Source organism: Cetorhinus maximus, chromosome 8, assembly GCF_964194155.1.
Source record: "Cetorhinus maximus chromosome 8, sCetMax3.hap1.1, whole genome shotgun sequence".
NCBI classification, from domain to species: domain Eukaryota; kingdom Metazoa; phylum Chordata; class Chondrichthyes; order Lamniformes; family Cetorhinidae; genus Cetorhinus; species Cetorhinus maximus.
Window position 1 is genome coordinate 83,352,735 of NC_135886.1, and position 16,362 is coordinate 83,369,096.

At 38.4% G+C, this 16,362-nt stretch overlaps 1 protein-coding gene across 8 annotated transcripts in view; it reads left to right on the top strand.

Annotated features, from left to right (window-relative positions):
* The window catches only part of znf711 (zinc finger protein 711), a 52,292-nt gene extending 42,242 nt beyond the window's left edge, over positions 1-10,050 (top strand). For all 8 annotated transcript variants that reach the window (XM_078547213.1, XM_078547212.1, XM_078547207.1 and 5 more), the window contains 3 exons: positions 1,163-1,300; positions 6,787-6,930; positions 7,674-10,050. In XM_078547213.1, the coding sequence (XP_078403339.1) occupies positions 1,163-1,300; positions 6,787-6,930; positions 7,674-8,851 (1,460 nt within the window). In that variant the 3' untranslated portion in view covers positions 8,852-10,050. The remainder of the gene's footprint in view (positions 1-1,162; positions 1,301-6,786; positions 6,931-7,673) is intronic.
* Positions 10,051-16,362: the final 6,312 nt, after the last annotated feature.

The window sequence follows — 16,362 nt, forward strand, 5'->3', positions numbered from 1 at the left end:
TTGTAATGTGACAGTACATGTAGCAACAGAAATTAAAATAGGAAAGAAGATTGTACAAGTTGGGAAAAGAGTCTAAATTTTAAATAGAGTTCACTTTTAAAATGCACCACCTAACTAAATGACCGACTTGCTGTGTACAAGTATTTTAGAATTTGAGGATGTAAAAAATCAGGTTGATGTTTTGGTCAAGACTTTTTAGTCAAATGTGATTAATGTAACGGTTACTCGTTTGGATTGAGAGAAATTTCTAAACCATATTTTTAAGTGGGCGTCCTATACTTTGGACTCATCTATAAGAAATATTTAATTTTCTGGCGTTTATACAGCAGTTTGTGTAACCTAATCATCTCACACTGGGTTAGTTTGGCACTGATTGACTTTTAATGGAGGTAAAAGAAATAGTGAATGCTGGAAATTCAGTTCAAGTATGTCAGCATCTGAAAAAGTAATGATGTTTCAAGCAGACACCCTTCATCAGAACTGGTGCAATTTTCTATTGGCCAATCCTTATACAGAACTCTGCTCCACATTTGTAATTAATGGGTAATTTTGTGTTTTATAGTCTTTTGGATCCTCATCATTTTTATTTTCAAAAAGAGACTGTTGCATAATACCATACTTGTATTAGTAGAAGTATTGTGTTCTGCCAGCACACTGAATTTGTGAGAGAACAACAGAACAGAACTCAGTGTAAGACATAATGCATTAATGACAGAGGCACAATAACTTTTTTTTGAGAAGTTTTTGACAACTTAATTGATGTAAATCTGTAATTACATTTCCACCAGGAAAAGGCATCTATGACATGTATTTTTTAAATATTAAACTGAGGGTTGGGAAATTGATGTGAACAGTGCACTTTAACATGTTACCTTAAACACCTACAATGGTTTCAAGTACTCAGATGTAATATAGAGCTCTCCCTACAGACCCTGACTACATTTACAAAAGCTACTGCCAGGATATTGTCTTCCAGTGCTCACCACTGTGCTTTCTACTGACAAATTAAACTCGCCTATTTTAAATTTTACAATTGTGCTAATGGTACTGGATTTTAAGGCAGCAATACATTCTATAGATTTGATGATTCTTCAATTAACATTTTCAAAGCTAGAAAATCTTAAATCGCTTTTGACTAAAGTGCTATTTATGCATTATTCAGACTGTGCTGATATTGCTGATGAAGTTTACATGGAGGTCATTGTTGGAGATGAGGAAGCAACCACAGTGCATGAGACGCAGATTGAGGATTCTGGCATCAGTAAAGCCTTTGTACCTGTTGCATGGGCTGCTGCATATGGTAAGAAATTGGCAGACTTTCTGACTTGCATTTAACATTTTTTTCAAAATCAAGATTAAACTTTTCACTTTATTTTAAAAGAATCTAGTGAAAAGATAGTGGAGACTCTATTCCACACATTTAATAACCTGTTAGAAAATGAAGTAGTGCCAGAGGACTGCCAAATATCTAGCATTATACCTATACTTGGGAGAGACAGACATGTCCAGGGAACTATAGATCAGTCAACTTAACACCAGTAGTAAGAAAAATAAAGGAATCCCTACAAAAGGAGAAAATATAAAAACATTTTGAGACCAAAGATGTAATAATGAATAGTCAGATTGGATTCCAAAAGGGAAAGTCTTGCTTAACCCAGCTCATTGAATTATTTGAGGCAACAGAAAGACGATGGTAATATGAGCATGCGAACAAGGAGTAGGCTATTCAGCCCTTCGAGCCTGCTCCGCCATTTAATAAAATCATGGCTGATCTGATAGTAACCTGAAATCTGCATCCCACCTACCCCCGATAACCTATCACCCCCTTGCTTACCGAGAATCTATCCACTTATGCCTTAAAAATATTCAAAGACTCTGCTTCCACCACCTTTTCTGGAAGAGAGCTCCAAAGACTCATGACCCTTCGAGTGAAAACACTTTGCCTCATCTCTGTTTTAAATGGGCGACTCCTTATTTTTAAACAGTGGCCCCTAGTTCTAGATTTTTCGACAAGAGGAAACATCCTCTCCACATCCACCCTGTCAAGACCCCTCAGGAGCTTTATATGTTTCAATCAAGTCACCTCTTACTCTTCTAAACTCCAGCCGATACAAGCCTAGCCTGTCCAACCTTTCCTTATAAGATAATCCACCCGTTCCAGGTATTAGTCTGGTAAACCTTCTGTGAACTGCTTCCAATGCATTTACATCCTTAAATAAGGTGACCAATACCGTACACAGTACTCCAAATGTGGTCTCACTAGTGCATTGTATGACTGAAGCATAACCTCCTCACTTTTGTATTCAGTTCCCCTCACAATAAATGATAACATTCTATTAGCTTTCCCAATTGTTGTACTTGCATACTAGCCTTTTGTGATTCATGCAGTAGGACACCCAGATCTCCCTGCACCTCAGAGCTCAGCAATCTCTCACCATTTAGATAATATGCTTCTCTTTTATTCTTCCTGCTAAAATGGACAATTTCACATTTTCCCACATATACTCCAATTTGCCAGATCTTTGCCCACTCGCTTAACCTAACACCTCTTGTTGTAGCCTCCTTATGTTCTCTTCACAACTAACTTTCCCACCTATCTTTGTGTCTTCAGCAAATTTGGCAACCATCCCTTCAATCCCTTCATCCAAGTCATTTATATAAATTGTAAACAGTTAAGGTCCCAGCACTGATCCTTGTTGCACACCATTCGTTACATCTTGCCAACCTGAAAAAGATCCATTTATGCCTACTCTCTGCTTCCTGTTGGCCAGCCAATCTTCCAACCATGCCAATATGTTACCCCCATACCATGAGCTTTTATTTTATGCCATAACCTTTAATGTGGCACTTTATCAAATGTTTTCTGTAAATCTAAGTACAGTACATCCACTGGTTCCCCTTTATCCACAGCACATGTTACTTCCTCAAAGAACTACAATAAGTTGGTTAAACACAATTTCCCTTTCACAAAACCATGTTGACTCTGCCTGATGACCTTGAACTTATTCAAGTGCCCTGCTATAACTTCTTTAATAATAGCTTTTAACATTTTCCCAATAACAGATGTTAAGCTAACTGGCCTGTAGTTTCCTGCTTTCTGTCTCCTTCCCTTTTTGAATAAAGGAATTGCATTTGCTATCTTCCAATCCAATAGGACCTTCCCTGAATCTAGGGAGATTTGGAAATTTAAAACCAATGCACCAACTATCTCACTAGACACTTTTTTTAAGATCCCCGATGAAGCCCATCAGGACCCAGGCTCTTGTCAGCTCGCAGCTCCAACAATTTACTCAGTACCACTTCTCTGGTGACTGTAAGTTTCCTGACCTCCTTCCTCACTAAATTTCCTGGTTTATAGCTGCTTCTGGGATGTTATTTGTATCCTTTATAGTGCAAATTGATGCAAAATACCTGTTCAGTTCATCTGCCATCTCCTTGTTTTCCATTATCAATTCTCCAGACTCATTTTCTATAGGACTATATAGTGATGAGTAGATGTAATTTTTCTTGGTTTTCGCAAGGCCTTCGATAAGGTGTCACATAACTTGAAGAATATAGTCAGGACATATAGAGTTTAAAAGGCATGGAGCAGATTGGATAGATTGCTATCTGCAAGACTGAAAGTAGAGAGTAAGTGTAAAGGGTAGCTATTCAGAGTGGTAGCGATTGTGAAATGGGGCCCCAAAAGGATCACTGTTGGGACCACTGTTGTTCACAACTTATAATGAGGATTTAGGCTTCGGAATCAAAAACACAATCTCTGAATGTGTTAATGCATCAAATTTGGGGCCTGGATTTTTAACCTTGAGGACTGCAACAAATTAAAAGAAGACATTAATAAACTTACCCAGTGGGCATATAATTAGCAAATTTATTTCAACACAAGTTGTGAGGTAATACATTTTAGTTGTTTGGCAGTACAGGGCTTGAGTATTGCTGGAAAAAAATACATGCTTTCAAAGCTTTTCATCTTGCACTCATCAGGACAGGTTCACATGAATACCAAATCTCAAAGGGAACAACAATTTATACTGCATGAGAAGAGGGTGCTGATTGGTTGGCAATTGGACTCTATTAGAGGTGTTGCCATGGAGAATGCACCAGAGAACAATTAACTCTCAAGTTTTTGTTTAAAATCGAACCAGTTTAAAATTACCATGGGGAATGAATCAGGGAATGGCAGTCCCCCAAACTTTTGTTTAGTTGAAATAGACATGTTGACAGATTGTGACTTTTTCAAGTTTCAGTATAAATTGTTGTTGTCAGGAAGATATAATAATGTTATTGGAATTTATTGGAAAATAGTGGTAAATGTGTCTTTATGTGTGTGTGAGACTTAATTGGATTAAAGGCAGCTGGTCTGGAGGCTTTGATGTAACAAAGGTAAGCTAGGTTTGAAATGTTAAGTAGATCAACATGGGGGAAGTTTAGGATGTAAGGTGTAAAAGGACATTTGCATTTGCAAATAAACCAGACTAGGTTGTTTTCAAAGGAAGGGTGAAATGCGTCACCTAGCCAGGTGAAGTTCAGAAATAGTGTTTATTTTTCCCAAAGGCTACTGGTAAAATTGGCACTATGATAAATTTTTATGATCAGGGAGGTAAAGTCCAAAGACATAGTGAAACAATGGGAATTTGCATTCAAATGGGAAAATATGTATAAAGGAACGAAGGCTGTGTGTAAGGGTAGGCATTTTAAGATCTAACAAGTATGCAAAGCCTTCAGCATCTACGCCTCAAGCTTTTGTCTACAGCGAACTAAAGTTAAGAAAACTTTATTTGAATTAGGTTGTTCAGGGTCTCATGTTTCATTGCCTGGGTCTTTTAATGTCTGTGTTTTACTGTTGCCTTAACGGAGGTGTAACTGGGAGTCAGATTAATTAGGGGATTTAGAAGTTATTATAGTAGTAATTTGTAGACATATGCATGTGCTTAAAATAATTTCTCTTAATAAATGTTTAATCTAGTTTTGTAAAAACCTATAAGGCTTGGTGGTATCATTACTACTGAATTCAAAGCCCGCATCCCAAAATATACATGTTGCAAAAAATAGTTGTGGCAGTTGTCTCAAGTGTTCCTCTGGATTTGAACAACTCAGCATTTACCATCAGCTGTGCCATAACAGTTGTTCCCTTTGAGATTTGGTATTCTTGCAAATCTGTACAAATGAGTGCAAGACGAAAAGCTTCGACAGCATGCCCCTTCTTTCGCTAATACATTTTCATAAGAAAAATAAGGAGGTTGCATTTTACTTGGAAAGTAATTTAAATGGGAATAGAGAAGCAAAGGCAAATGGGAGTATAAATACACAATCGCTAAAAGTAGCAACAGCGATTTAACAAGGCGATTTTTAAAAATTAAAGCAAACCAAACACTTGGTTTATTTTTAGCGGGATAAAATTGAAATGTAGCGAAATCACACTAAATTTGTATTGAACCTTGGTTAGACCATGCTTAGAGTAATGTTTTCAGTTTTGTGCACCATACTGTGTAAAGGATACTTGGAGAGGGTGCAAAAAAAAATTACAAGGATGATACCAGAAATATGAGGTTATGTATACTTATCAAAGCGTGATCGGGCTGGATTTTGGAGGAAACAAGATAGATTGTTAAAATTATGACCGAATGGTTGTCTTCTGTGCCGTAAATTCTGTGTAATTCTTTGTTAGTAATTATTAACAGAAATCCTGATGTTTTAGAGGTAAAAATCTGACCTGTCCTGGAAGGCCCAGGTTTGATGGTGTGTCTGAGCTTGCTGATCTCATTTGGAGCAGTTAAAATTATCTGACTAAACCAGATATTGTGAAACTTAAATTCCTGTACGACCCTAAGCTAAGTTTTAAATCCTATTTCCGATCAATTGTCAAAGTTACCTATTATCACTCACCTCCACACTGCCTCCGACTCTTCAATGTTGAAAACTTGATCCTTTGTTTTTGTCACCCAAGCATGTTTATTCCAATGTTCTCCTATCATTATAAATTCCAATTAATGGCAAGAATAGCCACCTATATCCTGTTCTGAACTAACGCCTACAAATTTATCACCATCCTTGCGACCCACAGTGGATCCCTATCAACCAGTGTATTAAATGTAAACCTCAGGCATGTCTGATCCACAGCCCTATCTTTGTAACCTCCTTGAGGCTTGTGTCCGGTTACCCCCTCTGGCCTTGGAGGAATGCGCCTTCTCCTTTTTACACCCCCATTGATATCAAAACCATAAGTGTCCTCTGGAACTCTCCGGCTAACTCCCTCCACCTCTCATTCCTTTTTCCTCCTTTCAGAGCTGTTGCAAAACCCATTTATTTAACCAGCCTTTTGCCACCCCTCCTAATTTCTCCTTTCATTGTCAGCATCCACTTTCCCATCTAATTCCATTTGTGAAGCATGGTAGCAAGTTTTTTTGTTTAAAGGTGCTATCTTAATACAAGATTTTCTTGGCATTACTGAGTCGATAATCTCACATTGCTTCACATGGTATTGGTGGTACATTAGAAAACTTAGAAACCAGTTAGGGGGAAATATAGCCTGAGTAAATTTTTGAACCCTTTTCCCTATACTCGATGAAACATTGGAGAAACAAGTATTTTGTTGCATGAGTATGAAGAAATTGTTTTTATACTTTGTACATTTATTGTTAACATTTTAGTTACGTTGAAACCAGATTTGAAAATTTCATGCAAATAATTTATATTTGAATATATAAGACACCACAAAATTATGAAACCTTTATTGATATTGGTCATTTAAGTTACATTTTTAAAAATGGTATTGTTTTCCTCAAGGTAACAATTTTGAGGCAAAGATAGAAAATAAGAATGGCACTTCGAGTCAGTTCCTACAAATAAGTGATAGCACAAGCACCACCAGAGCACTAAAGCAAAAAGCAAGGAAGAAGAGGAGGGGTGAAGGCAGACAGTGGCATACAGGTAAGTGTAGCTATCCATTGGGAATCAGTGTTTTTTGTTTGTTTGTAGCATTAGAAGCAAATGTTTGAGAGAGTGGAACTTTTTTCCTCAAATTTCAATGAGAATGGATGTTTCAAAGCAGACTGTAAAATATCAAGAACCAATATTTACTAAAGAACTTAGAGGATATACTTGTATCCATGCTTGTGTCTAGTAGCCTCCATGCAGCTCAGGAATTACACTGAGTACAAATGTTTTTCATGGGGAAAAATTACAGGAGGTTTTCTTTAAATATTAGGTGTCCATAATGCATAATACAATTGGCATTATCCAGAAGGCATTTTTCCCCATTTCTGTGCAGTATACAAGGCATGCCTTCCTTGAAGTCTGTTAATTTGACTTTTCCAGCTGGGAAAAATATTCATTGACATTTGTTTCCATAAGACCTTTTTCAACGGCCTGGGCCTTTCTCTGAGATCCACCTTTTGGGTGTGAGAGGGGTGCTTCCTCTTTTATGCAGCAAAATGAGAGGTGATCACAAGATGTGTGAGCCAAGGAGACCATCAGCCAACCTATTTAAAAGTCAGTTTTATTCTCAGAAGGTTATTTAAAATTCAAATTTAAAGACCCTAGAATCCTAGCAGATGTTTCAGCCTACCTTTTTGTTTTCCAAACAACAAAAATAAAATAAGTTGTATTCTTAATGTTATAAAACACATGAAGATTAGGAAAGCTTACTCAGTCATTTTTTTCTCGTTTTAAAGCTGTCATCATAGGTCCTGATGGACAGCCTATAACTGTATATCCATGCCACATCTGTGGGAAGAAGTTTAAATCCAGGGGTTTCTTGAAAAGGCACATGAAGAACCATCCTGAGCAGAGCACTAAGAAGAAGTATCAGTGCACAGACTGTGACTATACAACAAATAAAAAAGCAAGTTTTCATAATCATCTGGAGAGTCACAAGCTCATCAACAAAGGAGAGAAAACATACGAGTATAATGAGTATGGAAAAAGATTCACTCAGGCAGGAGCACTGACTGCTCATAAACTGGTCACTAGGGAAAAAGAAACCAAAATGCATAAATGTAAATTTTGTGATTATGAGACAGCTGAACAGGGTCTTCTCAATCGCCATCTGTTGGCAGTGCACAGCAAGAATTTCCCGCACATCTGTGTGGAGTGTGGGAAGGGATTCCGTCATCCATCAGAACTCAAGAAACACATGCGAACTCACACAGGGGAAAAACCATACCACTGTCAGTACTGTGAATACAGGTCTGCTGATGCTTCTAATCTGAAGACCCATGTGAAAACTAAGCACAGCAATGAGCTGCCATACAAATGTGACCACTGTCCTCAAACATTTTTGGATGACAAAGATCTGCAGAAGCATGCCACTTTATTTCAGGCACATAGGACCCATCAGTGCCCACATTGTGACCACAGAAGCTCCAACTCTAGTGACCTTAAACGTCATATAATATCTGTACACACCAAGGAATTTCCGCACAAATGTGAAGTATGCGATAAGGGATTTCATCGTCCATCAGAGCTGAAGAAACATATGTCAACTCACAAGGGTAAAAAGCTTCATCAGTGCAGGCACTGTGATTTCAAAATTGCAGATCCTTTTATACTTAGCCGCCATATTCTTTCAGTCCACACCAAGGACCTTCCTTTTAAATGCAAACGGTGCAAGAGAGAGTTTCGACAGCAAAGTGAGCTTAAAAAGCACATGAAGACACATAGTGGAAAGAAAGTTTACCAGTGTGAATATTGCGAATATAGCACGACTGATGCTTCAGGTTTCAAGCGTCATGTAATATCTATTCACACAAAGGACTACCCTCATAGATGCGAGTTTTGCAAAAAAGGTTTCCGTAGGCCATCAGAAAAGAACCAGCATATAATGCGGCATCATAAAGAGGCTATTATGTGACATACAGGCAGGAAAATGTTTTACACAAAATTTAATTACTCAAGTTAATTGGCACGGCTCGTGAACTGTTTCTCCTGGTCTCAACTTGAATGTTGTTTCACAACCTACCTTTCATTCTTTGTATTATAAGTTTTTAAAAGGTATGAAAGTTGGGAAGAGGAGTCAGTTGTACAAATGTTTTTGTTTCATTACATAATCTGACTAGTAGTATTCTGGGGCTGCCATAATTGTGAAGCCATTCAGCGAGTTCTTTGTCTTAACAGTTTCAGCGACTCGAGTTTAATTCACATGCAGTTGCAAAATATTATATTCTACAGCTATGCTATAAAATCCACAATTAGACCCTTTAAAATTGTTTCCACTTTATTGTTAATCCTGGTGAATATCTGATTCATGGAACAGATGTTAAAAAATCTGTTTAACTTTTTTTAATCAAAAATAAACCCCAATAAATAGTGATTTGTGACAAATAGCCTAGCAGGTACAGACACTTTCCAAAAAGCTTCATGATAAGACTGGCTCAATGGATGCAATTGAAATTCTTTTGATTCACTCCTTACAGTTGCTACAGCTTGTTACAGACTTGCATTTTAATACCAAAGCAAGTGTAGCTCTATGTAACCAGTGTGGATTGATACCACACTGCTGAGAGTTGAACTGCTTTATTATAGGGCATGTGTGGTGATTCTGTGCATCCCTTTTCAAATATTTTTGATCTGCAAGTTACATAACATGGGGAGTACTTTATGAATCAAATAAGTTGGTTCAGGGCTATTTAATGGATACAGATCTTGTTTTGACATTGTTATGCATATAATGTATAAGAATTGGTATGATGGATATAGTTTTTTTTAGCTGGTTACTGCTCACACATTAAATGGTTGTTCACTTTGTGAATTTTTAACTTTATTCATTGTGTTGTGGTAGTTTTTGTGTTTTTTCAAATGTTGTCAATTTTTGTTCTGCACCAGATGAGAATCAGTTGCTCGAGAATACAAAATGTTCTATTTCCAAAATTCAGAATGTTAATTTAGCAATGCCTCGTAGATTTAAAACAAAACACTTGTGTTTCATGTGGCTGTAAAGGTTGTACACTCTGTAAAATAAGAGATCTTTTGTCACTGTTCTGTGGGATTACTATTTCTAAATGTTCTTAATGTGATGAGTATAACAATAAAACTGCATCTGTTGCACTGAAAGTTATTTCTTGGTCAATTCCACATGTCCAGGTAGCCCAATCACATTGTGGTTTTGACAGTTACTTTCCAAACAGTTGTGTTGCCTTGCTGTTAATTTATTTAATTCCTGTTGACTGCACTGAAAATCTAACTCATTTAAATTCCTATGAAATAAACAATGTAACAATTCTGGAATACTTGTTCCTGCACAGATCAAATTTATAGATTTTTAAACAAATGTTCATTAATGCTAATTCCATCCCCATGTACTGAGCCTCTCTCTCCCATCGATCGACTGGGAAAGAGGAAAAAGAATCTTAATTCATAAGTTCTTTGTTAAAAATTACACTCTGACTCTTTATGATTAGGCAGTCCCTGGGTTTGGGTTGTTGGGGTGTAATCATGAATCCATCAATTATTATTCAGAATAACTTCTTCATGCTGTGATAGCCTCCTTTTTTCTGGAATGCTATCTGCTACCTTTTTAAACGACTGTAAAGTATAGGTTTTCTCTGCCTCCTTTGGAACCCTGTTCTACAGGTCGATCACCCGCTTAGAACAGTGAAGCTTCCAGGCACAGAATCCACCCTGGCTTCTCAGTTTACGTGGGTGGCCCCTAGGTCTACCTACACTTATCAACACAAATGCATTGTCTACTATTCTGTTGTTCTTGCCTACAGTAATCAAGATATCTGGATTTGATTATTTGTTAAATCTCTGTCTAAATCAAGTGTCAACTCTATCTCGAGCTCAGGCAAGGAATCATTTTTGTTATCCTTCTCACTGCCTTCAGATTCACACGCCTTCCTGAGGTAGACACCAAAACTAAATGATGTCTTACTAGTGTTATATAATCCTTTAGTATTATGGTCCTAATTTTGTAATGTATGGTCTATGAAATGTAGCCCACAAATCCATTTGCCTTAAGAACATTGTAAACAAACACTTCCAAGACTTTCTTCCTCTTTCTTTTAACCAACATACACAGATGATATTCCATGTTCATACTAAATGCGCCTAAGTATGTAATGGCACACATCTCTATTGAAAATGATTTGCTAATCTTAGACCCATATTTCCAATCTAACAAAATTCATCTGCAATTTATAACCTTTTTCTCAGCTCCTGAGTGCTACACAATTTGGCGTCATCAGCAAATGTAGTTACAGTGCCATCAATGCCCACTTCTCACTCATGAATGAATATTCTGAACGGAAGGGAACCTAACATTGATACCTGAGGCTCCTACATGTAATCACTGCTACTGAGAAGCCACTACCCCATTCAAAACTTTGCTTTGTTTATGGTTCCTTAGTCAGTTTGTTACCATCTTCCTATTTCAACCCCACAGCACAAAGCTAGTTTACTAGCTCTCCTTGATTCACCAGTATAGGCAGTTCTTGAAAACGCTAGATCAGATTTGTGAAACAAGTCCTCTGTTTTCTAAAATTGTGTTGGATATCTGTAAGTCTACGTATTTATTTATAGTACCCCTTTTGATATTTTCCTTTATCTGTCCACTAGAGACATTAGACCGGATTTGACTTTAATCCCTTTTTGAATAAGGAGACTGTGTGCGCTTTTCTCCAATCCTCTAGTATTATCCCAAATCTCAGTGAGCCAGGGTGTCACACCAGACTTTCACAATTTTTTTCAGCATCCATAGACAAATTAAGCCAGGCTTTAATACTACTTATTATTTGAACCTTTTTAATTTAGCTACCACCTTTAACGACACTTTCTCACACCCTGCTTTTTTTAAATTCATGGGATGTGAGCGTCGCTGGCTAGGCCAATATTTATTGCTCATCCCTAATTGTCCTTGAGAAGGTGGTGGTGAGCTGCCTTCCTGAATCGTTGCAGTCCATGTGGTGTAGGTACACCCACAGTGTGGTTAGGGAGGGAGTTAAGGATAAATTAAAACTGTGAAACGTTCTTTTGGTGGGTTGGGGGATGCCGTGGTGGGAAACATTTTGCAACCAAGTGGAAGGAAAAGAGTGAGGTTCTCTAGTCAGTTTTGGTAACTAGGGAGTAAGTTAAAAAGGGTGGGTAAAGGAACAAAAGGGATGGTCTGAAATAAAATGAAGGCAGGAGTGATTAAATGACACCAGTGTTCATGCTGCAAAGCCCTAGTGGCAAGAGGACAACAAAAGAAACAAAATGTTTGTCTAGAGGATGTGTGGATGGCAGGACCCTGAATAGCTGCTGTCCAAAAACAAAGTAAAGGCAATGAGAGAAACTAGAGGGGAAAAGAAGAAAGCAAAGAAAAATGAAACAAAATGGGCACGAGGTCATGATATAAAATTGTCGAACTTAATTTTGAGTCAGGGAGGCTGTAAAGTGCCTAATTGAAAGATGAGGTGGTGTTCCTCAAGCTTTAGATGAGCTTCATTGGAAAACTGCAGCAGGCTGAAGACAAAGGTCAGAGTAGGAGCAAATCAGAGAATTAAAATGACAGGTGACTGGAAGCTTGGGGTCATGCTTGCAGACTGAACAGAGGTGTTGTGCAAAGCGTATGCGTTTGGTTTCCTCAATGTAGAGGAGACCACATTGATCAGTGAATACCACATTCTAAATTGAAAGAAGTACAAGTCAATTGGTGTTTTCCTTGGAAGAAGGATTTGCGGCCTTGGACAGTGAAAAAGGAGAAGGTAAAAGGGCAGGTGTGGCATTTCCTGTGCTTACATGGAAAGGTACCAAAGGAATGGAAGCAGGTATTGGGGTGTGGGGGGGAGGGGTACTGAGGAGAGGCCCAAGGTATTGCAGAGGGAACATTACTTTTGGAACATTGAAAGGGGTGGTTGGAGGGAGATGTGTTTGGTGGTGGCATCATGCTGGAGGTGACGGAGGATGATCTGTTGAATACAGAGGCTAGCTGGGTGGAAGGTGAGGACGAGGGCCCTGTCAACCACAACAGGTTAGAAATGACCACCCACTTACTATCCTCACTGAAGGCTCTGGCTTTGAAATGACCACTGCCTGCAATGTGCAAGATGGGACAGTCTCAGCCTCCTGTATGACCTACAATGACTCTAGCTGCTCTTCAAGCTCAGCAAACTTGAGCTAAAGCAGCCAGCAGTACTTCCTGCACACATGGGTTATTAGGACAGACTATCTTGGATTTCCCACATGATCTCAGGAATTGCAGATAATGGTTCTCAGCTGTACCATCATTTGCTTAGAACTCAATCTAATATGATATATGCTTTTGTATTCCCTTAAGCCTATTTATTATTTATATAGACAGATTTTTACTTAGTACAATTCCCATTCCTTTAATGTTGGTGTCTTCTACTTAATTTATCCCCTTAGATTTAACTAATTGCTATATTTATTTACTGTTGTCTCTTGGTTTAAATTACTCAGCATCTCCTTCCTCTTCTGCACCTAATTCCCGCTTGCTCCAAATTTGTGTGAAGCAATTACTCTGCTTTAGCAGTTCACTTCCTCAGCCCTTTAAGCCTACTGTCTGTATATCTAAACTTCTAGATTTCTGATAAGAATCTTATCATTAGACTTTAATCCCTGTCACTGCTTTTCCCCATAATGTTCCACTCTCTGTTTCATTGCAATGTATTTATCTGTTTTAGTTTTGCTGAGTTAGTCAATGATGACTCGCTGAGTAGAATTCAAGGTCATTCATCTTCTGGGTGAACAATGAAAAAACATCTCTGGACTTTGTAAGGTGACTACATGTCTACATTTCTTCCCCAAACATCCCACTGGATCTTTCAACTTGGACAAATGTGCTTAACACATGAAACAGTAGGATTACCCATCTTTGGTTCTTTAATTACCGTGCTATAATCATGTTGTTTTGGAGGAATACAGTATCGTATCGCTTTATTCCTTTGTTGCCTCTATACTTGACTCTTCTAGTGCTCTTTTGGTTAGCCTCTCAATTTCTAGTCTCTTTCAACTCATTCCAAAACTCTGCTGCCTGTATCATATCCCACGCTAAGTCATGCTTACCCATCACTCCTGTGCTCACTAAGCTACACTGGCTCCTGATCCCAAAATACCTCAAATTTAAAATTCTAACCTCCTTGTTTAAATGCCTTCCTGGTCCCCTCATCTCTGTAAGCTCCTCCAGTCCTACAAACCCCTCCCAAAAATCGCCATTCCTCTGATTCTTGACTCTTGTGCATTCCAGCCCCTTTCAGTTCCTCCACAGATGGTCTGCCTTCAGCTGCCTAGGCTGCACACGATGGAATTGCTTTGCTTGCCTCCTTAAAACTCACCTCTGCTTAATCTTTCTGTTTCTCCTCATGAAGAGACTTGAGATGATAGATAAGTAAGTTGTTGAAGTACTTACCTTCAAGCATGTTCTTTCTTCTGGATTCAAGGCCATTTTACACATGCAAAACTCTTCACCTCCATATTTATCTAAGTCAGACTGCTTGGAAGTGATTGTACAGGTACAACTTACTTGTACCAGTCAGCTTTACTTGTTGCTATCTGAATCAAAGAACATAAGAAATAGGAGCAGGAGTAGGCCATTCAGACCCTTGCTTACTCTGCCATTCAATAAGATCATGGCTGATCTGATTGTAGCTTTAAATCCACTTCCCTGCCTGCCCCCCATAGCCCTTGGCTCCCTTGACCATCAAAAATCTGGCTAACTCAGCTTTGAACATATTCAATGACCAAGTCTCCGCTCCTCACTGGGGAAGAGAATTTCAAACACTAATGACCCTCAGAGAAGAAATTACTCCTCATCTCTGTCTTAAATGGGACACCCTTTATATTTAAACTGTTCCTCCTAGTCCTAGATTCTCCCACGAGAAGAAATATCCCTGTCAAGCCCCCCTCGTGATCTTATATGTTTAAATAATATCATCTCTCATTCTTCTAAACTTCATTGGGTATAGGCCCAGCCTACTTGACCATTCCTCATAAAACAAACCCCTCATCCCAGGAATCAGCCTAGTGAGTACTATCTGAACTGCTAATGCAAGTATATCACTCCTTAAGTAAGGTGACCAAAACTGTACGTAGTACTCTTGGTGTCTCCCCAACGCCCTGTAGAATTGTAGCAAGATTTTCCTTCTTACACACTCCATCCCCCTACAATTGTGTTTGCCTCAGTACTTGCTGTACCTGCGCACTAACATTTTTATGATTCATTTACAAGGACACCCAGATCCCTCTGTACTGCAGCATTCTACAGTGTCTCTCCATTTAAATAATATTCTATTTTTCTATTCTTGCTTTGAAAGTGGACAACCTCACATTTTTCCACATTATACTCCATCTGCCAATTTTTTCCCCACTCACTCAACCTATCTATATCCCTTTGTATCCTCCTCACAACTTGCTTTCCTACCTTTGTATGGTCAGTAAATTTGTCTACAATACAGTAGGTCCCTTCGTCCAAGTCATTAATGTACATCGTAAATATTTGAAGCCCCAGCATTGATCACTGTGGTACTCCACTAGTTACAATTTGCCATCCTGAAAATGACCCATCTATCCTGACTATGTTTCCTGTTAGTTAGGCAGTCCTCTATCAATGCTAATATATCACCCCAACACCATAAGCTCTTGTGTAGTAATGTTTTCTGTGGCACCTTATCAAATGCCTTCTGGAAATCCAAATACACCACATCGGCTGGTTCCTCTTTATCCACCCTGCTTGTTGCATCCTCAAAGTTTGTCAAACACTATTTCCCTTTTACAAAACCATGCTGACTCTGCCTGATAGTAGCAGGACATTTAGAAAATCACAATACTATCTCCTTAATAATGGATTCTATCACTTTCTCAATGATGGACCTTAACCTAACTGGCCTATAAGTTTCCTGCTTTCTGTCTCCCTCCTTGAACAGAGGTGTTACATTTGCAATTTTCCAATCCACTTGGACATTTCCAGAATCTAGGGAATTTTGGGAGATTACAACCATTGCATCCACTATCTCTGCAGAAACTTCTTTAAGACCCTAGGATGCAGGCTATCAGGTTCAGGGGACTTGTCATCCTTAAGTTCCATTAGCTTTCCCGTTACTTTTTCTCCAGTAACTGTTTTAAGTTCCTCTTTTCCTTTCTACTATTTCTACTATTCTTGGGATTTTTTTGTGTGTTCGACTGAACAAACAAGGGTAGGGAAGGTTGGAGCCATATATAACCTCCTTCTGATGAAGAGTCACACGGACTCGAAACGTCAACTGTATTCCTCTCCGCAGATGCTGTCAGACCTGCTGAGTTTTTCCAGGTATTTTTGTTTTTGTTTCAGATTTCCAGCATCCGCAGTATTTTGTTACCACCTGCTTGATATTTTTTTAATAGCTTAAAAAGTTAGATACGTAGTTTAGTAAATTGTAAGCATTAAATATG